Below are 22,812 nucleotides of genomic sequence, written 5' to 3' on the forward strand. Positions count from 1 at the left end.
TAATAGGTGAAACAATTGAAATTCGGTTAAATTTAACAAAGAATTATTTCCTTCAATAATGGTCTGGCAACAATAAGGGGCGTAATTTACCAAATTTTAAAACTTCGTACAGTTTATTAGATAACAAATCACATGCTTTATAGCTGTATAAAAATTATGACGCGTTATAATAATTAACAGTAAAAGATATAGACACCATAAATTTTAATCATACAAAATCTGCTCATTCATCGCTGACATTGACATACTTTTTGGGAATGTTGACTAAAAAGTGACGAATTCTATGGAAATTCTAACAAGAAATAAGACCCATAACAGCCGTTTTGACACGAAGAAATAAACATAGGAAATTACAGCTTTGAGCGGAACTGGTCGATTTTATCTGACGCACTTTTCTGCAGCTCCTGCAATTTCATCGCAAGGCCCATGTTGCCTTGAATCTTGATTTTTCCCTGGAAGAAGGCCTTCTGTGGGTTGAGCTTGCCAGTCATGAGGTCGACAACGTCAACATCGTCAATTGTGAAGGTTACGTCTGGTTTGGCTGCGGAAAATTGATTGGAATTTAAAAAAAATGAAATTCTTTAATTGAAAATGCTTGTTGGATATTAACTGTCGGTAATTACAGGTAAATAGATTAATTTCAAAGCTCAGTTTTTACTCAATGGTATTAATTAGTGTAAATAATTCTAAATTGGCGAATTAAGGGTCCTTTTTTGATTATTTTATCACCTTTTCCATTGAACTCGACAGAGCCCTTTCCAGTCTTTCCGTTGATGATCCAGTAGCCCTCCTTGCCGCCGGGTCCGTTCTTCACCTTGAAGCCGTAGATGCCCCTGAACTTTTCGACCAAGTTATCATTATCCTCCTGCATGGCCTGTTCCAGCGCCTGGAACAGGATGGTGGCCTTGAAGCCGGCCGGCCCGTCGGCCACGGCTGCGGTCGGGCGGATGTTCATTCTGAATTGCCAATTAGAAGAGGGTCAGCGAATTTTTAACACACTTCTCCAGTCTAGGACAAAAACACACTCACCTGTTATGGTTGGGGAAGCCGAGCCTGTAGAGAGCGACGACGACAGCGCCACCCAGACCGATGTTGTGCTGCAGAGCGAGACGAGCACCAGCAACCTGCCTCCTATCGGCTTGACCTCGCAGTTGCCAACACAACTCGGCGCATTGAGCAATACCTAATATAACAGATCCGAGATTAATCGTGATTGCCATTTTCTTTGATACGAAATCAAGGTTGATAGCATCAGACATTCATTTTTTTTTTAATTTACGACAGTAAGAAGCACCAGTGGGTAATAAAAACATTTGCATTTCAATTTATTTCCGGACCCGTCTGTTTAATACTAGTTATTTTGACTATAATTCATTAGTACCTCAAAAAATTAATGTATTTTAGAGGAATGCCGTAATTTGAAAGCAGTTTTATGCGTTTTCTTTTAATATAGAGCCAAGGCTTGCGCTTTAAAAATTAATATAAAAAGTTTTTTCCTAAAAATTGCATCATTTTACATTTTTCTTCCTTTGAGTACTGCGCAAAATGTTATTTTTCAATTAAAATGTTAAAAAAATTCCAGTTTCATTTTTCCAATATTCATTTTTCACTTAAAAATTCCTGAAAAATAATTTTAAATATTTGTACCGGCCCGGAAACTGAACAGACCAGCTAGTATTTTTCATTATGCGCTTCTGCTCTTTATTACAAAATTAATTTCACGTTAATTAATTATTTTGTGTTATTATTTAGTTTATTTTTTTATTTCTTTTGTTTAAGACAAATGAAAGTTCTTGTTTAGAACCCTAATTTACTAAAAATCGTATGTGTTTAAAGCGCCAACAGACATTGCGCCACCAATATTTAAAATTTATTGAAATTTTCGTTGCTCTTTCAGTTTCAATCGGAAAGAGCTGCTGTTTAGCAAGAGAGCGTGCGATATTAATTTTTCTAAAGCAAATTCACCCATGTTTTTCCTTTTCCTAAAAATACAAATTTTTGTCTTGAAAATTTGTTTAATACAGTTTCTTAGGCTGAGAACCGATTTTAAATTGTTGCACGTTGTCAAATAAATATTTTAGGTCGAGGAGTAAGTCCATTTTTCTTGGTTAAACCTGATTTCTATCAATATAAGTTATAAAGTCGAAAAAACAAGAAAAGATTACTCACCAGTGGCACCAAGAGGATGTCCTTTAGAGATGAGTCCTCCGCTGGGGTTGATGACGTACTTGCCACCGTAGGTGTTGTCACCCCTGTCGATCATTTCGTGCGCTTTTCCTGGCGGGCATAGGCCAAGCGCCTCATACGTGATCAGTTCGTTAGCCGAAAAGCAATCGTGCAGCTCGACAACGTCCACGTCCTGAGGCTTCAGGCCAGCTTTGGCGAAAAGACGGTCAGCTGCCAATTTCGTCATGTCGTAACCAACCTGAAAAAGTGATTAGATGCACTTAAATAACAAAAAATGACACTGCAGAAATAATTTGAATGTATTTAGTACTTAGAAAAATTAAAAAAGCACAAAGATACCAAATAACAAAAATAAATTGTCAAATTTTCTGTGAAAAAAAAAATAGAAAAATGTTTATTGTTCATCAATTCACAGTTTTTTTATGCAGATTCCTTTTTTATATCCCTTTAGAAGGTAATTTAACAAAATTAATCCTTAGTATTTTAAATAAATAATGGAAACTTTAACTTAAACTTTTTATTTGAATTTTAGGCAATTCATTCTGCGCTGAAAACTGCATACTTAACCAAAAAAAATATAATAATAAATACCTCTGGGAAAAAGAGAGAAAAACATAAGAATTTAACAAAAAATATCATTCTTTCGTGATTCTTCCTTTCAATTTGCAACCATTTTAGACCTGAAATTATAATAAAAAAAAAAAACTCCTTTTACTCACCATTTTCATGCAGCTCTGTTCTGAAAAGGTGGTGGGCAAGTCAGTGGCCATTTCCATGCCAACAATCTCGACAGCATTAGCCTGAAGACCGTGCTGCAACACGAACCGCTCAGACATGACCACGGCAGCCGCGGAGCCATCGGACGTCGGCGAGCACTGAAGTTTGGTCAACGGGCTGAAAATTTCAGGCGCCTCCATCACCTGCTTGAGACTGTAGATGTCCTGGAACTGCGCGTATCTGCCGAGAAAAATTATTGAAATTAGGAACTTTTAAAATGGCAACAATAAGATATTTCTTACGGGTTGTTGGACGAGTGTTTGTGGTTCTTCTCAGCGATTTTGGCGTAGTGTTCAGGTTTGGAGCCAAACTTCTCCATGTGCTCTCGGCCGGCATTGCCAAACATCTGGGCTGTGATCGGCGAGGCGTTGATTCCGGCCACGTCGGCCATTACTTCGACGTGCTTGTCCATGGGGTTCGTGCGGTCCATATACTGTGTGAGAAATTTAAAATGTTAAAAAATATTCAACTGATGAAATTGAGAAATTTTAGCAAACCAAAATTAAAGCTCTAGGTTTTTTTTATAAATTTTAATTGCGGTTTCAACTAGTAAGAAATTAATTAATTTAATAAGATTTTCGGATTTGAAAATTAATACCTTGGAAGTCAAAGAGCCTCTCTCCATCTTCTCAAATCCAACTGCCAAAACACAATCAGCATTTCCAGACTCGACGATCTGCTTCGCCAGCAAGAGTGCAGACGAACCAGTGGAACAGTTGTTGTTGACATTGAAAATGGGGATGCCGGTCATTCCCACCTCGTAAAGAGCTCTCTGACCGCATGTGGAATCGCCTGATATCAAAGCAATTTAGAGCAATTTATTTTAGGGGATGCTTCATCAATTAATTTTACCATATACGTAGCCAACTGTGGCCTGTTGGACAGTTGTGTAGTTGATGTTGGCGTCCTGCAAAGCTTTGCTCACAGACTCTTTCACCATGGCAGGGTAGTCGAAGTCATCACGGCGGCCAGGCTTTTCAAACTAAAATTATAAAAATATGCATTCATTAAATATAAATTTTAATATTTGCATTTATTAAAGACACGTGCGAGTGGTTGAAAAGCAATAAAAGGAAACGCATTGGCTGGTGCCGAATTTCACATCATTTTTCGTGACTCAGCAAAACAAATAGTGTTCTTCTCAATGAAAATTTGCTTCGTGAGCATGTTTTGTGCTTCACTAATAAATTTTATAAACCAACTCGTCATGCTCGAAAATTTCTCTTCCGCGTATAATAGGGATAAATATTTTATTTGTCACTTGAATTGAGTATTGAGTCCACAAAACTCTAGAAACAATTATTCAATATTAAATCAAAGTTCAAAAACACATCTTATCAGCTTCATACAGATTCAAAGGTTCCCTTGTTCCATATAACCTTGAAAGCTTAGATTTAACGGTGCACCTCCACGTTTTAATTAAAAACAAAAATCTTATCGTACATAATTTTAAGTTAAACAAAAAATAGGAATAATGAAAAATAATTATTTTATTCTATTTCAACTCTTTACAAAAAGTGAAAAAAACATTTTTTTGTCATTTTAACTGTTTTTTTCACAACTTAATACCTTGGTCATGCCGACTCCGACGACGTAAACTCTGCTTCGGAGTGCCATTTTTTCACAGTCTTCTTGTCAAGAGGTGCAAAGCGAAAGTGACTCTCGCTTCAAGTCAAGTGCAGAAGAGGACACAACAACTTTCTTCTCAGAGAACCCTGCGCAGAGTACATCAATGCAATGTTATCGCCAGGAAAGCAAAGTCCAATTTGTCGATCAAACTGGAATGTGTGTGTGCGTGTTTATCTCGGCATGACAAGATTATGCAGATTAAAAATAACTACATAACAATGAACCATGCACAGATTCAAAGATGTTAAATAATGACGTAACGCCGTTTCGATACAAAATAAAAAAGGTACATAAAATCACATGATATCAAAATAAAGTTTAATTTTCGATGAAAATACATAAACCAATATCAAACAGACCAACATACATACCGCGTTAAAAAGAAGTGACGAAAATAATTTTAAAGAGCGACAATGCCTCGTGAGAAAAGGTGTGACTGTGTGACAGCTGCGTGAGTGAGCGATCAAAACAATAAGTGGGCGTGGCACGCACCAGTCGATTGAACATGGCTGCCCATTGAAATTTTAGCTATTATGAGTGCGGTGGATTGTGGACAAAATCAGGGTTTACAGCCTTCTAAACCCCCGAAATTGTGATTGAAACCAGCAGTTGGTGCGTATCATGGCCCTTTCGCACTGCTTTGTCATAAATATTCCTCCCCAACATAACAGAATCGAGCACGGAAAAGTCGTCATTGAAACAGAAGGACAACAAACGGATTCAAAATAGACAGGGACAACATTTTTTGGTCCTTCAACCTGGATTCCAACATGGATGATGTAAGGATTTCAACTATTTCTAATTAACATAAATAACAAATTCCAATCCCAAAAAAAAACGCAGAACGGGCTGGAGTCGTGCATGGAAGTTGACTTCCAGTACGAGGATGCCGACTCGCCCGTCAACGAACTGTCCGAGTTGTACAGCTACACGGAGCAGCCAGAGTACCAGCTGAACGTGAAGGCGTTCGAGGACTTGATGCAGGATTACAAGTACGCACCGAGCTGGGAGAAACTCGGCCAAGAGCAGCGTACGTCGGTGGTGATGAAACTGCTCGACCAGCTCGAGATTTCCAACAAAACCGCTCGAATGAAGGCAGCTCGATGCGTTCTTTACATCGCTCAGGTCAGAATAATCATAGATTGCAGAGTATATTTGATAAAAATTTTATTCCTGAGTGTTCAGAGCCACCAGGGTGTTAAAAATCTTGTCAGATGGTGGCGGCATCTGTTCACGGCTCTAAAATTTCTCCAACTAAACACTTTTTGGTCCTTGAAGACCTGTTGACCATTGTGACTGATCTAAACCTAATTTTTAAATTAATTAAACAGGGATGTTGGGCTGAGGTTCAGTCGGACGAGGAGCAGCTGAACAATGCTCGAGATAATGTGATGCTGCTCTATGATTGCGGTGTTTTCCTCGCCTTTGTTGATCTCCTGAATATCGAAATTGAGTGAGAATCTCAATTTATAGCTTTTTTTAGTTTTAAAACCGTGATCTATAGAAACAGCAGCGCAGCCAACACAGCCCTGAGGAAACTGGCAGTCAGCCTGGCGGACTCGACGGATTTGAGGGTGATTTTGAGCATTCTCTACATCATGGTGGAGGTGATGAGGTGCGGCAGGGAGGACGACACGGACGAAATCACTCTCAGGAGGGAACAGTTTCTAAATGAAATTAGTAAATGCGTCTTTTTTCATTGAACCTGGAACGAATTATAATTTTTTATCATCAGCGAATCCCATTATGGATGAACTCCTTGCTGTGAAGCTCTTGGGAATGATAACTAAATTCTGCAGCGGCTCAGCGCCTCATTTTCCAATGAAAAAGGTCTTGCTGTTGCTCTGGAAAGTCATTCTCATTTCTCTCGGCGGCATGACAAAACTTCGAGAGCTGAAAAGTAAATTATTCCTGTTTAAAAAACTGTCTTAAATTGAATCTAATGTCTTTCAATCAGTTAAATATAGAGAAGAGGCTGATTTGGGGCCCACGAAAGAGGACACGCTGGAAATTGCAAGGCACATGAGGGCGTCTTCTCCACCAACAAGTGCCGCTGACATCCTTGAAGCGCAGGGGCAGAAGAAAAACAACAGGCCGTTTCGAAGGGTAAGGGTATTTTTCATATGTGAGTTAATTTTTTTTTAATTTTTACCATATTAGACGTTTTTTTAGACAATTTCTAGGTAGAAATTATCAGAATATAATTTAAAAATGTAAGAAATAATTTTTAAATTTGGAAAGTATAATTTTTTGTAAGAGATTATTTTAAAATTTAGTCAAGTTGTACAAAAATGTGTTAAAGAAACTTAAAATTAAAAAGACTATTTTATTCAAAGCTCTGCTTTCATGCTGGATGCTTATTTTAGAAAAGTTATAATTAAATCCCAATCATTCTCATATTTTGGCTTAATATCCATTGAATATATTTGAAAGTAACGCGAAATAAATCTTGTTTTAGCAGAGTTTAATGAAACAAAGTTCTTTGGATGAGCCGATGGGTCTGGACTTTGACGCTCCCGACCAAGCCGACGATGAAATGCGGGAAATTGAAGAGCGGAGGGCTTTGGAGGAAGCAGGGGAACTGCCGCAGCCGCCAAGCCCGCGACCCATGACCCCCGTCGCCACCAAGCCCAAGGGACTTCCCTGGGAACCAAAAGTGCGCATGGCCGACCTGGAGCAGTTCTTGGACACTTCTCGCCTCAAGTTTGTCGGCTACCAGCTGCCCAACGACTTGAAGACTCTGGCTGGCTTGCCTCAACCCATTCACGAGGGTGTCAGGGTGAGAAATTATTTTTTAATTGGATTTATTTTTAAAAGGACTGTAATTTTTAAAGCAAAAGTGGAAATTAAACATTGTTGGCATGAGTCCTCAGATTTTGACGAAATTTGCCTTAGAATAGTTCTATATCTCTGGGCTTAAATTCCTAAAATTGCCTATTTTCAGGGTAGCAAAAAACCCACATTAAAAATTGCAGTTTTAAATTAATTTTAGTATCAATTTTTACCAGTTTCTTGCAGGCAATGTTTGCACCTCATTTTTTTAATAATTTTCTAATGATTTGCTTTATTTAATAATTGTCAGATTAATTTTTGGAGAAATTGAAGCAGCAAATGGTAATTTAAAAGAAAAAATCTATGCAGCAGAAGTTTTCCAGAGGGGAAATATGGAATATATTCATTTCTTGCTTAAGAAATTGGTAAAATTTGAGTGGTAAAAACCAGTGGCGAAAAAACCCAGGTGTAAACCAAATGCAAACCCTGCCTATTTCACAGGGGCTAGAAGTTTGCTGTTTAGCTTGAAAACTTTAATTAATAATAAAACGCTTTTTTATAATTTAGGATTGTTAGAAACAACTCTTCACACATTATGAATTTTCTCTAGTATCCTATCTTGAAACCTTCTGAAAATTATATAAATATTCATCAATAACCCAATGAAATATTTTTTTAAAGGATAACAAAAATAAGGAAATGGAAAATAACCTAGTACTTTCTTTCCAGGTGTTGACACAGCACATGTACAGGTCTTTGGCCGAGTTGCAAATCCAGCGCGAGGAGGAAATCGCGAAAAACCCTGTGACCTGTAAGGAGCAAGAAGTGCGTCAGACGCCGACCGAAATTTTGTACCAAGCGATGCTGCCGAGTTTGCCGCAGTACATGATTGCCCTGCTCAAAATCCTGCTCGCCGCCGCTCCCACCTCAAAGGCAAAAACAGATTCCATCAACATCATGGCTGACGTCCTTCCAGAAGAAATGCCGTGAGTTTTGTTTTCAAACGCTAAAATATTTGATTCTAATTTGGGCGTTTGCAGAATGACTGTTTTGCAGTCGATGAAGCTGGGCATCGACGTGAGCCGACATAAGGAAATCATAGTCAAAGCTGTGTCTGCGATCCTGCTTCTGCTCCTGAAGCACTTCAAGATTGGTCATATTTATCAGTTTGAGTTCATGGCGCAGCATCTCGTTTTTGCCAACTGCATTCCTCTGGTTCTTAAATTCTTCAACCAGAACATCATCTCCTATGTTGGAGCCAAAAACACGTAAATATTCCAATTTAATTTCTCTATTAGGTTTAATTTTTTGTGATCTATTTAAAAGAATATTGGTTTTATGTAAAATTTTGAATAGAATGCAAATAATCCCATCTTCTTGTGGTACAATTCCAAATGACTTTCTTTTACAACTGATGAAAATTTAAATTTTTAAATGGTTACTGAAAAATATTAGTATTTAACAGTCAGAATTTCGTAAATCTATTTTAAAATAAAATCAACTTGACAGAATCCCAATATTGGACTTTCCCGCGTGCGTGATTGGCGACCAGCCAGAATTAACCTCGGACAGCCTGGAAATCGGGGACAGTCAGCAGTTCTGTTGGCGCAACATGTTTTCCTGCATCAACCTGCTGCGGATTTTGAACAAGCTGACCAAGTGGAAACACTCTCGCATCATGGTTTGTGTTTCTCATCAGAATTCCACACAAATTCTCTAAAATTCGCTTCGGCAGATGATGGTGGTGTTCAAGTCGGCTCCGATCCTGAAGCGCACCCTGAAGGTGCGGCACGCCATGATGCAGCTGTACGTGCTCAAACTGCTCAAGATGCAGACCAAATACCTTGGCAGACAGTGGCGCAAGTCCAACATGAAGACCATGAGCGCCATTTACCAAAAGGTCCGGCACAGACTGAACGACGACTGGGCGTTTGGAAATGGTACTCGTCTTAATTTTAAACCGCAGGATTTTCAACTGATTTGTTTTTAAATTCAGACATGGACGCCAGGCCTTGGGATTTCCAGGCAGAAGAGTGCACTCTCAGAGCTTGTGTGGACAGATTTAATAACAGACGATACAACGCCTCGGGATTGGTAAGATTTTTGAGTATATTTAATCATTATTTTTTTTCAATCAAAGGAACGAAAATTTTGGTTTGTAAATTTTGTGAACTTATTAATTAATTTTTGGAAAGCAATCCAATGATTTTTAAATTGACAATTTTTTTAACGAAGATTAATTTAAAAAATGTCTAATATCGAGGAAAATTTTGATTCAATTGATAGGTTTTGCCTTATCAGATTCTAGAAAAAGAAAACTCATCAATGATTTTAGGATTCAGACCTGGAAGAGGTGGACAACTGCATCACAAGCGTGTTGGGCCGACAAATCGATCTGACGGACGAGTTCAAGCAGCACTACGAAGTGTGGCTGCAACAGGAAGTTTTCCAAACAAACGTCGACTGGGACCAACTGCTTCAGAGCCCCATCCTCTAAACAGACCAGTGCCATGCGTGTAAATATGTGCCCCCTCAGAAACTCTACTCACCTTCTCTCATTCTCAGTGAAGCTTTTACATTATTTTCAAAATGCTCGCTCGCTTTCTCGAACAAGAACAGAGCTTTATTTCTCCAGTTTTCTGATTAAAATTGGGAACTGCCTTTAGCGATACGCGCGCTGTGTTTTTTTACTTTTCAAACACCACTCTGCCGCCTTTCACGACGACGTCGATCAAGTCCTCATGTGCGCCCAGCTGGTAGATAATGTGCTCCCACCTGCACGGAGAATATTATCAGTTGGGCTCGTGAGTTTTAGATGGGTGAATGTATTTTTTTCTGAGGGTTTGAATTTTCAATTGTAACAAACCATGTGATTTTAGGCCTTCAAGCCACGCATTAAATTGTAAATTAGGGGAAAAGCCCGCTTTAGCAAGCTAAAAATCGATGCTAAGTGCAATTTTTGGGTCAAATTTTAGGTATTTTTTCAGCCACAAATTGTAATTTTTTTACTAGTGTACAAATTAGTTTGAGGGGAAGAGGACTGAAAATTTTATAGTTTAAATGTTTTATATTTTCAATTAAATATTTCGTAAAAATTAACTGTGGAGTTAAAAAAATTTATAGTGTTTAATTAAGGTCCGATTTATAATTAATTTATAATATCAAGGGATTCAAACTCTCAAAAAAATTGAAAACTCAAAATTACGAAAAAAGATTGGAGATTGCAATACATAGAAACGTCTGAAATACAAAGCCGATTATTCAGTTCTAAAACCTTTCTAAAATTCTCAGCCACACAATTAATTATTCAAATAATTTGCATATCGCTTTATTTGCTCACCTTGGTGCCCTGACGAGAAGAAAGTCTGCGAATTTGCCGGCGGTGATGGAGCCGTGGGTGTGGCCCCTATCCAGAGACGCGGCCGCGTTCAGCGTCGTGGAAATCAGGGCTTCGGGCATCGACATGCCGAGTGTTACGCACGCCAGGTTCATCACCACGGGCTACAATTATAAACCCTTCAGTCTTTCAAGAAGTAAAATCAATTTAAAAAATAACAGACTATCCCTCCATAAACTGAACCTGCGTTATACCCCTTTTAAATTTTCATGGGTTGAGTAATAATTTAAAATTTTTCTAAAAGTTAATTTAAGTTTTATGAAAGGTATTATTCTGCTTTAATGATTAAAAATAAAATTGCTGCAAAAGTACTAATACAAAAAATAAAATAGAAGAGATGATTTTTATTTTATTTTTAAAATTGCGGATATAACCCTTTTATTTCCACTCTGGAATTTTGACGTGCATGATGAGGTTATTTATTTTAAATTTGAGTGATTATATGCACCGCAACATAAATAAATAAATTGAAAATCTTGTCAACGTTTACACAAAATGCTCTCTGGAATTTGGGAAAGATTGCTTAAGAGTAAATTTTTCAAAAATCACCACAAAAATTTGCATGCAAATCGAGCGGTGAGCACTTATTGTCCATCTATTGAAAAATCACGATGTTTTTTCCATAATTAGGGAAATTTCCATCAAAATTCACGCACATTTAATTGGATTTAATTGGAAATGAGAGGAATAAAAAACATGAACAAAAACTGTTTAAGGTTCTCGAGAAATTTGGTCAAAACTGAAATTTAGTTTTTAGTCCGTCCTGATTTTATTTTGCACATTTTTTCTAGATTTCGCAAATAATAGCTTCCAATGAACCCATATACTAGAGCCAACAGTGCAAAATATTAACAAATATTGTCCTATGAAGGTCTAAGCCGACCTTGAAAATAAATTAAACTCTGGGTGTCTGCCAAACTCCTGTCACAGCTTCATTTCGGTGCTTATATATTTTATTGAATTAAAGGACCTTGGAGATGATTTATCTTTAGCGTCAAAATATTTCCTGGTTCTTTTGATCATTTCGGCTTTACCATTGCGTAGCAGTAGGCGTTGGGGTTGAAGTCGGTTCCAAGGGCGACGGCTACCCCCTGCTGAATGAGTTTTCTGACCGGCGGCGGCTTCAAGCGCATTGCGTAGGCGGTGGTTGGCAGGATGACGGCCACGCAATTATTGGCAGCCATGTCTGCAATGCCCTGCTCGCTGATTTCCTCCAAGTGGCTGATTGCCAACGCTCCGACGCCGGCTCCCATCTATGAAAGTCGGCCCAATTGCTTTATGTACTCTAACTTTTTTAAAACGTAAATAGATATAAAATTATGTTGTTGTTCCATTTAAGATATGAACTAAATAAATTGTGAAAATTATTTTAACGAGAGGTTCTTTTAAAAAAATTGGGGTTGAAGGAGCAAAATTTACATTTAACTCATTTTTTCAATGTAAAATTCAACTATATTCACCTTTTTTAATATTTTACATCACAAACTCAATCAAAAACTTAATTATGTGCAGCATCAAATTTTAAATATTAAATTTTTCAAGACAGAAAATTTAAAAACAATCGTGAAACTGTCTAAATATTTATTTGCGTTGTAAATGAAATTAAAATGCGTCAAAACATCTCCAAAATTTTTCTTTTATGGAAAAAAATCCAGCCAACAGAACAGTTTCGTTTTTAACCTTGCAAAATTTGCAATAAAATAAACATAAATTTTTCCCTTCAAAGTAAACTAAAACAAATAACTGATTAAATAAATATTTCATTACCTCTGCACTTTTGGTCGGGTACAGCTCATCACCGTGGAAATTGACCTTGAGACCAATTGCCTTGCCTGCTTCAAGGATGCGTTTGCTTTGCTCGGTCGTGTAAACACCTTTCTCGCAGAAGACGTCGATGTTCTCCACTGTCAAAATTTTCTCCTCCATCAGCCTCTTCAGCTCGGGAATTTGCCTTTGCAAAATGTCTTCGGTCGCTTCCTCCGGGCTCAAACCCCTACAAAACGATGAATTTTCCCCCAGTTTTTAATATTGCAGAGAGCAAATAAAGGCAGATATGTATTATGTATTCGAAGATGTCATGAAACAGCAAGTAATAAATTTTGCAAACATGCAGTTACAAAATGTATTCAACGCAACTCTCTTTAAAAATGTTCTAAATTAATTTTTACGTCAATTAAAATTTTATTTTGAGATTGTGTTTTGTAATTTTCGAGTTGTTCACAGCAAAAATCAATGGTTTTTGGGAGCCAAATAATATTTGGGCCTAATATTAATTTTAAATAATTGTTTGGGACTTTTAAATTTTTTGTTGGTCTTTTTTAGTTGATTTAGAGGGATTCCAGAGTTGATTTTAAGGATGTAAAAAATTTTTAAAAGAAGAAATTATCCATTTTTCAATTATTATTACTATTGTTTCAATATTTAATTAATTTTTATACTTGGGAACGGCGTGGGCTCCGCAGTAAGTGGAGGAAATCTCGTTGCAGACCCTTCGTTTGGCGGCCTCGATGATCCTCAGCAAGCGCATTTCGCTGTCCAGGTCGAGGCCGTAGCCGGACTTGCACTCGACGGTGGTGCTGCCCGACCTCAGCATCTTGCCCAGCCGTTCGCAGAGCAGATCCTCCAGTTGCTGGTCAGAGGCTTCCTTCGTCTTGTCCACCGTGAAGAAAATGCCGCCGCCGCTCGCGTGGATCTCCAGATACGTCGCACCAGCGAGCTGGAAAATCGTGTTTGAATATCCGATTACAAGGGTTAAATTGCAAATTGGAATTTAAGATAATTATTTTGTGCATCTAATTTACTCTTAGACATCAAATTTTAAGACATTTCAGCCACAAATAGAAATTTTTCGCCAAAAATATGGTTGAAAATTTTAATGAGGTTAATTATAATGAGGTGTTTCCACGAGAGCTTTGTTTTTTGACTGTTTATTAAATACCAAATTAATTTTTTGGTATGTTTTCAGGGTGTGGAAAGAAATGTCAAATTCACTTGTGAAAAATCAGGAGCTAAAAATTAATTAAATAATTTATTTCTATATCCCTTTTAAAATGTCATATATTTGGCACGAAAACCCTGTTGGAAACTAAATTATCATTCTAACCACCGCCTGAAATTCGCAACCCTGCTGATTACTTTCATGGCAAACTCGTTGACCCGGTCGCCGGCCCAAACGGGGTGCGTGTGCGTGTCTACAAATCCTGGCAACACCACGTATTGCGAAGCGTCGATTTCACGGCTGAACCTCACGCTGGAGTATTTCTCTCTCATTTCGTCGTCGGACCCGACAAACTCGATCATCCCGTTGCTGAAATGGAAACCGATTAATGACACTAAAATTATTCTCATCCACCTTGAAAAGAATTCAATTAAAACAATTTTTCAGATTCTTATCTCGTCGAGATGTATGAAAAATTTTAGGGAAACTTTTTGTTGTGAAATAAAATAGGATTTCAAGTAAGGAGACAGCGCTAACTTTGCAGCCACTTTTCTAAAAAAATTTACAGTAGGCCAATTTTGGCATCAACTGAATCCTAAACGACGAATTCATGCATTTTGGCAACGAAGCATTTTCCAGGATTTCCATCCATTGCTCCAATTAACTATAGCTTGTTTCACGCAAATTAATATATCTGATAAAATGTTTGGAATTTACGTGCAGAGTCTAATTCGATCCAAACCAGACATAATTACCGGCCATTCGAGACAGAGATGTGTGAGCCGGATTGGGTAGGAAATATAGGATTGAAAAGCAGCAGAATTTACGTGTCAAGACAATTTTGGCTTCAACTGAATCCTAATTCATGCATTGGCAACAAGCATTTTCTATAATTTTAATTATAATTTTTAAAAAAAAAATGCAAAATGCTATTTTTCACTTTATTCGGTTTTTTTCAGAAATCTTATTTAAAATGTTTTAAAAATACTACTAAAAAACATATAAAAATTAAGATTACACGCGCTTGATTTGAAAATGTATTTTTTGTATTTTTAAATATAATTTATTTTATTTAACAAAATTTTTTTATTGTAATTAAATTTGATTTAAAATTTTATTTTTGTTTTAAATATAATTTAAATGTACTTGTTTTATTTATAAAGATATCATTACATATGTTTTTATTTTTTCTATAAATTTTTGCTCTCCCTACAATTAGAGCACGTGTCTTACTCGTGTCAAACCAGTGATTTTGAGTACGAGTACACTAGTTACAAACTCGTGTTTGTCACCAGTCTGACACGTCACTAAGTTTGTGCCTAACACGTGTTTTTCGCACAAGTTCAGGTGTTTGACACGTGTCATAATTACTTGCGATTACCGCTTCTGATCCTTAGCTGAGTATTCAAATTGCAGTAATGTGCTTACTTTTTTCTTGCTTGTGAATACCTATGATATACCTGAATCAAAGTCAAAGTTAAACACAATTTCTTTTTTATTCGCGAATTCCATATGATAAAATGTTAAAAGAATTTTTCTGCAGAGTCTAATTAAATCCAAACCAGGCATAATAACCAGCCATTCGAGACAAAGAGCTGAGTGAGAAGTGAGACAGATTGGATAGGATTGAAAGCAGCAGAATTCACGTGCCAAATCATTGCGGCAAGTCAATTTTGGCTTTAACCGATTCCTTAGGGACGAGTCCAAGCATTGGCAACAATAATTCTCCAGGATTTTAACTTTCAATCCCCTTGAAGAGGCTGCAAAATGTTATTTTTACTTTAAAAAATGTTTTTATTGAGAAATATTATTTAAATTGTTTTAAAAACACATATTTTAAAAACTAAAAAATTAACTTTACCAAGCGCTTGATTTAAAAATTAATTAGGTATTTTTAATTTTTCTTTATTTTAGAACATATTTTACAACAATTTTAATATTTTAAATTAAATTAAATTGTAAACAATATTTTTCTTGTAAGTATGATTTAAATGTACCCATTTTATTTATATAGATCAGCAAATATTTTTTTAAATTTGTCTTTAAATTTTCACTCCGATCTGTGAGGAAGTAAATTAAGCTAAAAGTAAAAAGCAATTTACATCTAATGTCAAGGGATCTTACTTACAATTAACCTAACAGGTACAGATACTTGAAAATTAAAAGTGAAACTTTCTCACAATCCAAGGGGATATATCACTTCATTTAAATGTTGACCACTAACATTTTCCAGTATTTTTCTTTTTGCACAAGCGGTAAAAAAATTACAAATTAATAAAAATTTTCATGCCTTTCATTTTTGACTGATTTACAGAAGAAGAATAAAAAACATATTTTAGACCGTTTATCGCTTTAGAGTTTGTTGTGTTTTTGTTTTAATAAATATAAACCGATAAAAATGATACTTGTCAACAACGATGGAAACGGCGCCATCCTTGGTGGCGACGGCGCTCATTTCTCTGCCGACGAGCCTGGTCACTTTGGGATCATCGGTGATTGTGACGACCTGCCTGGCAGACCGAATGAGTAGCAGCTTCTCCGTCGACATCTCAGGTCAAACTGAACACGTCTTTTGAAAGGGACTCTCAACGGAGGAATGTTTTTTATTATCACTTTTTCCTCCCCTTGTGGTTGACGACAACAAGCATAAAAGTCGTAAAAGCTGTAAAGACTCGTGACCCTGAGAAACGCTGCTGATGCTCTTAGTGACCAATATGAGTCAGGTGATCGACGCAAAACAGGTTTTTTAAAATTAAATTCCACTAGTCGTAAACACGAAACTGTTAATTTGAATAAATAAAAAAGATGCAGATTTTAACGGTGCTTGCATGCGTTAAATGGAATATTAATGTTTGATGAAACCAAAATTGCATTTTTGCGAGCAATTAAAAAAGGATTTCCTGTGCGTGAGCTCAACTATTAGAAAGATTGAAGATTGAAGATGTCCTTGTGCAGATTTCGATTTTGCAACACTCTTTTGCGCGCAAACTAAACAAAGCATGAACTGCATTTAACACTTTCTGAAATACTGTCTGATTTATTAGAGATAATATCAGATTTTTAAATAATTATATTAACATGAAAATCTCTAATTGTGGGAAAATGTTAAATATATATAAAATCTGTTCATATCAGTGAGACACTTAAACCCTGCATCAAGAGCAAGAAAAATAGAATTTGCTAAAAAAGTGTTTATTAAATTACAAAATTTTAGTAAAAAAACAGGTTTGTTATAATTCATTTAAATTTTAATTTAGATTTTTCAATCCAGGAGTCATTCTAATATGCAAATCAACATAAAAGAAATCTATCTTCCCTCCAGCTCAGCATGATTTGTGTCAGTGTGTATTATTTTTTATAGTATTTAAAAAAATTTGCATGAAAGCAGGTTATTTTATTTCCTTGAAGCAAAGGCGTACGTATATACGCTCTCGATCGTGCGTTCGTCCCCACCGCAAACAAGAACAAGCGCGGCCAGCAGCAGAAGGAAGCAGGCCAGCAAGCAGCTCTCTCGACAAGGCGTTTATTTTAGTTCAGAGTCAACATGGCAACTGTTGGTGTCGGAGCCTTTTTGCTCGTGCTGCTGGCCTTTGTCGGCGCCGACGACGCCACCGACTCAAAGGTAAAAGACCGGCTGCCGAGTTCAAACGGTTTGTTTTAACTGGGAGCTCTCCTGTTTTGCATTTCATGCATGGAGAGAAATTTCTCTGTGAAAATATTTCTGAAGAAACAGTTAATTAAAATTTATAAATTTTTATTTGTTGATTTAATTCGGTTGTTGCCATGCTGCGTGGCAAGATCAATGAAAAGCGAGTAGCTTTCAAAATAACTTTCTCTCGTGTAGGTGCACCTGAAGGTCTACTATGAGTCGCTGTGCCCTGACAGCGTTCGATTTGTCAGGAACCAACTGATTCCCACCTGGAACTCGCTCGGCGGAGACTACCTTCAAATTGACTTCCTGCCTTTTGGCAAAGCCAGGGTAATTTTTATTTTGTTAATTAATATTTTTTTTAAATATGATAAATTATTATTTTTTTTAAAAATTTTTCCTGCAAGAGTGCAAGGGTCAAAGATTTTACCAAATCAATAATTTCTATTTATTTTTCCTGAAAATCGGCATCCAGAGACAGGCCATTTGTCATATTAAATGTAATATACGTTGCAAGTTTTGGTTTTTTTAATATTTTTACAAAGTTAAATTATTGTTTCAATTGTAGAGAGTAAACATTTTTAAAAACAGGTAAAAAATTATTCTATAGCTTTCTGTAACTCGTTTTTTTTAATTTTTAAAGAAATTAAACATTATCCTCCCTTGCAAAAAACCTATTTTTATGTAGCAAATTTGTTAGTAAATTCCACTCGACCTGATATTAATTAAACAATTTTAAATGAGAAAATTGCTGCTATTGCCGTAGTGACATATAAAACCAATTAACTATAATAGAGGTACTTAAATAATTCATGTCGTCGATTCATATGCTAGAATGTGCAAGCTCGTGTGTTCGTTCATGGTTGAATAGACGCCCGGCGAGATGAGATGAGGTCAACATCCCATCTGAAGAATTGAACGCACTCGAGCGGTCAGTCAACCGGCTTGTATCTATACATATTTGCATTATTTGCAGAGCTCGCGGAAACCAGGAGGCGGTTTGTCCTTCACCTGCCAGCACGGGCCCCGCGAGTGCGCCGGCAACATGGTGATGGCGTGCGGCCTCAGCAACCTCCTCACCGACCACGACCTCAGGGTGAAGTTCGTCGGCTGCGTCATGAGCAGCTCAGACCCACCCAGCGCTGGAGCCAAGGTGAGACAAACTCGGATTAAAATAATGGGAATTAAGTTTTGCAATTTATTTTAATAGAGAAGTTTATTAAGGAGAAATTAATTAGAGCTGAAGTGCGTACACAAGTTATTACTTTTTTTTTAATGGGTTTCTGTAAAACTAAATAGTCAGTTTCAACGATTTAATTGCTTATTTTTCTTTTTATCCTATTTTTAATGGTCAATTTTGTTTCCTTGGAAAAAAATATTATTTTAAATCGTTAAAGAGAGGCAGGAAAACTCCAACAAATAAACATTTCATTTTACCTGTCAACAACTTTTAATTTTTCCTTATCTTTGCAGTGCGCTCCTACCGTTGGCCTGGACTACAGTGTGATCGAGGAGTGCATGGACTCTCCAGCTGGCGAGGCTCTGCTCTACAACTACGAGCAGCGCACCCTGAAACTCTACCCTAAAGGCCTTCCGTTTGTGCCCACCATCACCATCAACGGCGTAAGTCCCTACGTTATAAAATTAAAGTTCGTTTTTTATTTTATTAATTTGCATATCAGAAATTCGACCAAGACGCTCAGGATGCTTCTTTGAGGGACCTGAAGTCGGTTGTGTGCGCCTACATTCCTGAGTCTGCCAGACCGGCGCAGTGTCTTTGAAGGATTTTTGTCAGAGCAATTTTTAAATGATTATTTTTGCAGGAGAATTAATAAAAAATAATTAAAAAATCAAAATGTTTTGTTTTTTCCTGATATGTTTCCGGTACGTTGAATATAAAATTTTTGATTCTATAATGGTGGAAATTTACAGAGATTTAAAAATCTGACATTTTCTCGAAATTAAAAAAATCATGTTTTGCTCAGTTTTTATTAGGGTTAAAAAACCCGTCAATCATCAAAATATTCCTAAAAGTATTTAAGTATTTTATTTTATATTAATTCTTTAAATTTAATTTAAGAAATGAAATCCCCAAATTTTCTGGAAAGCTGACATTTTTACCATTTTTCTGTTGATCAAGTTTCAAATTCTTTAAAATCAACCCTAAGCTCCTCTTCATTTCTAATCTGGCCAGAAAAATTACAATCACAGTCAAGACAGTTTTTTAGATAACTTAAATTATTAAAACATTTTCCTCGCTGAATAAATTTGAAGGTTCAAGGGTGCAATTTCAAATTCTCTTAACCCTGTTAATATTCTACTTTTACAGTGTTTATTTAAAAACATTTTCTAGTGTGTTTAATATTTTCTGGACTAATTCTATTATTCGGTCCTGAAGAGACAGTCCTATATATTCCACTGAATTCCCGTCTCGTGTTGTGTGCTTTGCATATTATTCTGCTCTCGGCTATAATTGAGTCATGGAAATATGATATGCACTCGCAGGTCGAGCAGGGTTTATCCGTGCCGAGCGACTCACGCAACATACACACACATACACAAACAGAGCACAGTGAAATGCTTTCTCTGTGTGTATTTCCGAATTAGAGTCAGCAGAGCGCGAATGATAATTATCATCAGGGCAGCGAGGCAGATGATCTCCTCTCGAGCGTCCATAAGGTCATCACAGGATTATAGACTGCAGCAAATTATTCAAGACCGCCGGCCGCTCGCGCGCGTCGTTTCACTCTCTGCAAATCAGAATGTAACTTTATAAATTTATTCCCCAAATTATATATAATATTTATATTTTTTTTTGAGTTAAAATGTGTATCAGGAAATACGTTTTTGCGAGGTCCTGGGACAGGGAGGGGTTGGGGGTGGTGGAGGAGCGAGTGTTAAACTTCACTGACGGGTGGGACTATTAATTATGCGCCTCTTCACTCCAGAGAGGCGTGGCAAGCCCAATTTCAACAGCATGTCCAGCGTTTGAAATATTCATGGTCGTCGGCAAAACGAGCAAATTAGATTTAGAACTAACTCACCACTCGATTCACAAGCCAAAATTTTTAAAACTCACAAATTAGGAACCGGTTAGGGTCATTTCAAAATAAAAAATATGAGAAAAACACCCCTTATTCCCCTCAGTCCATTAGGTGAGGTAATGATGAATCTAACGGTGTTCTGCTTTTGCATTTCTGACAGTTAGAACCTGAGTTTTAAAGGTATTAAATTGAAAATTTGTGACTTCCAAATTTCAGAGTTCAATTAATCGAAAATGGACGGGAAATCGCTGAAATCACCCCCTCCCCCTCCCTAGTTCACACGTACCTCTGAATTAATTTTAAAATAATTCCCAATTTCCAGATTATAAAAAATTGGCGGTTATATGAAAAGTTACAAAAACAGAACAAAAGTATTCGGAAAATGCCCCGTAGTTAAATTGATGCTCATTCTATCGAAATTGACAAGAGAAGAAGTCCAGTAAAAGCCAAAAAAAGGAATATTTAGGCTCAAAACACTCTGGCAAAATTTTAATATGGTTTTAAAACGGGTTAAAATGTGCTTTTAGCTCAAAGTATGAATCAAACAGCCGTAACAAGAACATGCGAATGTTCCTCAAAATAAAATTTTATAAAATAATTAAAAACCCTTATTTGTCTCGCCAGTGGGCAAGAAAATTCTAATTCATCCCATTATTAATTATTAAATCCGAGATTTACTGCTAATTTTCTTCTGAAATTGAAAAATTAGAGGTTTTGAAGTGGAATGTCTCGAAAACGAAAGCAAAACCCCTCTAAATCTTTCACTCAAGTTCGCATATGGACTATTTTTTAGTCTTGACTTTCAGATTTTTGTAAATGACTACTGTGGTTAAATGCAATGAAGAAAGAAAAAGAGCCTTCTATGCTTGTTTGTATAAGTTTTTTAGGGAAGGGGCCCAATGTAATATTCTTTTTTAAACTAGAAAACAGGAATATTTGATGTTACGTTTTATATATTTTTCAAAAACTGACCTGAAAACCCCGCAAAAATAAAATATATATAAAAGAAAGAAGGATTTTTTAAATGTTTTTTTTTTAATATTTTTTGCTTGATGCGAAGCTAGTTTTTAAATCTCAGCAATGGTATTTTTTATTTCCATTAAAATAATTACATTAAAAAATAGTAATGAAAAAGCATCCCTCTAACTGTCAACTTTAGACAAGAGGAAGGAAAAGAAAGGCAGCTGCTGCGTGAAACCGGTCAGCGGGGGTTGCAGCCGTTCTTAATGAGACGAGAACACAAAGTCCGGGATAAGTCATAGCCAGAGATAACCGCAGCGGCTCCGTGGAGGATTGCGGTGAGCTGGAGCTGAAGAGAGAGAGAGAGAGAGAGAGAGAGAGAGAGAGAGAGAGAGAGAGAGAGAGAGAGAGAGAGAGAGAGAGAGAGAGCCCGAATACAAGTAAGTGCACAGCCAACAACAACAACAACGCGCCGCCGCATCTTCTTTTTATTTCGGAAAGGCCTTCTGCGGTGGATTTTCAGAGTCTCCGGGGCATTTAGACGGGGCTCTCTCTCTCTCTCTCTCTCTCTCTCTCTCTCTCTCCAGTTTGCTTTTCCTTCGTGCGTATGTGTGTGTGTGTGTGTGTGTGTGTGCCACCCCGGGCGAATGATTAATAATGAGCAGCAAACCGACCGGCGTGCCTGCCCATCGCGAAACTTTTCACTCATTGTCGGCAGCAGCCCCTCTGTTGCTTTTTAATGCAGCCCTTAATTAGCAAACTGCGCAGATTATACCTACGCAGCTCGATTCGCTCCACCACTTATGTGTCAAAGAGGCTTGTTTAAATTCAAGAGAAGCGAGCAGGAGAAAATATATGAGAGAGGATATTCGCGTGGCTGTGACTGGCACGACACTCCCGTCGGCCAGGTTGCATACCTAAAACACGAAATCGACGGGAATATTTTAACCAACAAAAATAAAATTGTGTCCTAAAATTTGTAATGGATAAAAATTTGGTAGAGTTGTTGAATTGATGTTAAAATTCCAATTTCGTCTGCAAGGACAGTTTTTGGCCGCAAATATAGTTTTTAGGTAAAATTAATTAGTTTTAAATTTAAAACAATTCACCAGTTCAGTTTCGAAACAGCCAAAAGATGGCGCCATCGTATACTTTCTTAATAAATTTATTTTTAAGGCACTTCCGCTGCGATTTCAGACTCAATCCTGCTACTGTGCGTTCTTCACTTAAAATGTTTTCTTTTGACGTGCTGAAAACCAAAATAGGTTAAGCCAATCACCGTAGATTCGTAAAAAGCTATTTTTTGAAATATAAAATCTTTTCCAAAGCTTCTACGGTCAATGGCTGAACTAATTTTGTTTTTCAGAACGTCAAAAGAAAGCGTCTTAAGTGAAGAATACAAAATTACAGGATTGAGTCTGAAATCGCAGCGGAAGTGCATTAAAATTAAATTTATTAC

General features: G+C 36.9%; 4 protein-coding genes across 4 annotated transcripts; 2 read left to right on the plus strand and 2 right to left on the minus strand.

Annotated features, from left to right (window-relative positions):
- Positions 1-85: 85 nt before the first annotated feature.
- Positions 86-5,034, minus strand: ScpX (Sterol carrier protein X-related thiolase). The gene is made up of 10 exons (XM_065492111.1): positions 4,965-5,034; positions 4,534-4,679; positions 3,817-3,946; positions 3,563-3,756; positions 3,207-3,397; positions 2,907-3,144; positions 2,170-2,425; positions 1,030-1,183; positions 730-956; positions 86-541 (listed from the first exon to the last, which is right to left on the minus strand). The coding sequence occupies exons 2-10, from the start codon at positions 4,579-4,581 to the stop codon at positions 351-353; spliced, it is 1,629 nt and encodes a 542-aa protein (XP_065348183.1). The 5' UTR covers positions 4,582-4,679; positions 4,965-5,034; the 3' UTR covers positions 86-350.
- Positions 5,035-5,073: 39 nt separating this feature from the next.
- On the plus strand, positions 5,074-10,036 carry Strip (striatin interacting protein). Its single transcript, XM_065492110.1, has 14 exons — positions 5,074-5,205; positions 5,265-5,372; positions 5,437-5,718; positions 5,925-6,046; positions 6,098-6,273; positions 6,329-6,493; positions 6,551-6,699; positions 7,055-7,372; positions 8,095-8,351; positions 8,406-8,633; positions 8,875-9,046; positions 9,101-9,305; positions 9,362-9,459; positions 9,701-10,036. Exons 2-14 carry the CDS (start codon positions 5,364-5,366, stop codon positions 9,860-9,862), a joined length of 2,343 nt encoding a protein of 780 aa, XP_065348182.1. The 5' UTR covers positions 5,074-5,205; positions 5,265-5,363; the 3' UTR covers positions 9,863-10,036.
- On the minus strand, positions 9,967-16,266 carry LOC135944893 (probable imidazolonepropionase). Its single transcript, XM_065492113.1, has 7 exons — positions 16,106-16,266; positions 13,898-14,069; positions 13,201-13,478; positions 12,530-12,755; positions 11,797-12,015; positions 10,706-10,866; positions 9,967-10,140 (listed from the first exon to the last, which is right to left on the minus strand). The coding sequence occupies exons 1-7, from the start codon at positions 16,246-16,248 to the stop codon at positions 10,053-10,055; spliced, it is 1,287 nt and encodes a 428-aa protein (XP_065348185.1). The 5' UTR covers positions 16,249-16,266; the 3' UTR covers positions 9,967-10,052.
- Positions 16,267-17,163: 897 nt separating this feature from the next.
- Positions 17,164-19,205, plus strand: LOC135944894 (GILT-like protein 1). The gene is made up of 5 exons (XM_065492114.1): positions 17,164-17,322; positions 17,545-17,679; positions 18,326-18,502; positions 18,823-18,972; positions 19,032-19,205. Exons 1-5 carry the CDS (start codon positions 17,245-17,247, stop codon positions 19,128-19,130), a joined length of 639 nt encoding a protein of 212 aa, XP_065348186.1. The 5' UTR covers positions 17,164-17,244; the 3' UTR covers positions 19,131-19,205.
- The last annotated feature ends 3,607 nt before the right edge of the window (positions 19,206-22,812 follow it).

Source organism: Cloeon dipterum, chromosome X (assembly GCF_949628265.1).
Source record: "Cloeon dipterum chromosome X, ieCloDipt1.1, whole genome shotgun sequence".
NCBI lineage: Eukaryota > Metazoa > Arthropoda > Insecta > Ephemeroptera > Baetidae > Cloeon > Cloeon dipterum.

What these genes read in the sequence shown, in the direction of transcription:
- LOC135944894 (XM_065492114.1), top strand. Translation starts at nt 17,245, where the DNA reads ATGGCAACTGTTGGTGTCGGAGCCTTTTTGCTCGTGCTGCTGGCCTTT. An exon ending in ACGACGCCACCGACTCAAAG is followed by an intron (nt 17,323 to 17,544) that starts GTAAAAGACCGG and finishes TCTCTCGTGTAG; the next exon opens with GTGCACCTGAAGGTCTACTA. An exon ending in TGCCTTTTGGCAAAGCCAGG is followed by an intron (nt 17,680 to 18,325) that starts GTAATTTTTATT and finishes CATTATTTGCAG; the next exon opens with AGCTCGCGGAAACCAGGAGG.
- ScpX (XM_065492111.1), bottom strand. Translation starts at nt 4,581, where the DNA reads ATGGCACTCCGAAGCAGAGTTTACGTCGTCGGAGTCGGCATGACCAAG. An exon ending in AACAGAGCTGCATGAAAATG is followed by an intron (nt 2,426 to 2,906) that starts GTGAGTAAAAGG and finishes TCACTTTTTCAG; the next exon opens with GTTGGTTACGACATGACGAA. An exon ending in ACATCCTCTTGGTGCCACTG is followed by an intron (nt 1,184 to 2,169) that starts GTGAGTAATCTT and finishes CTGTTATATTAG; the next exon opens with GTATTGCTCAATGCGCCGAG.
- Strip (XM_065492110.1), top strand. An exon ending in GCGTTCTTTACATCGCTCAG is followed by an intron (nt 5,719 to 5,924) that starts GTCAGAATAATC and finishes TTAATTAAACAG; the next exon opens with GGATGTTGGGCTGAGGTTCA. An exon ending in GATACAACGCCTCGGGATTG is followed by an intron (nt 9,460 to 9,700) that starts GTAAGATTTTTG and finishes CAATGATTTTAG; the next exon opens with GATTCAGACCTGGAAGAGGT.
- LOC135944893 (XM_065492113.1), bottom strand. Translation starts at nt 16,248, where the DNA reads ATGTCGACGGAGAAGCTGCTACTCATTCGGTCTGCCAGGCAGGTCGTC. An exon ending in GTTTCCATCGTTGTTGACAA is followed by an intron (nt 14,070 to 16,105) that starts GTATCATTTTTA and finishes TTTCCATTTCAG; the next exon opens with CAACGGGATGATCGAGTTTG. An exon ending in GGAGCCCACGCCGTTCCCAA is followed by an intron (nt 12,756 to 13,200) that starts GTATAAAAATTA and finishes ATCGTTTTGTAG; the next exon opens with GGGTTTGAGCCCGGAGGAAG.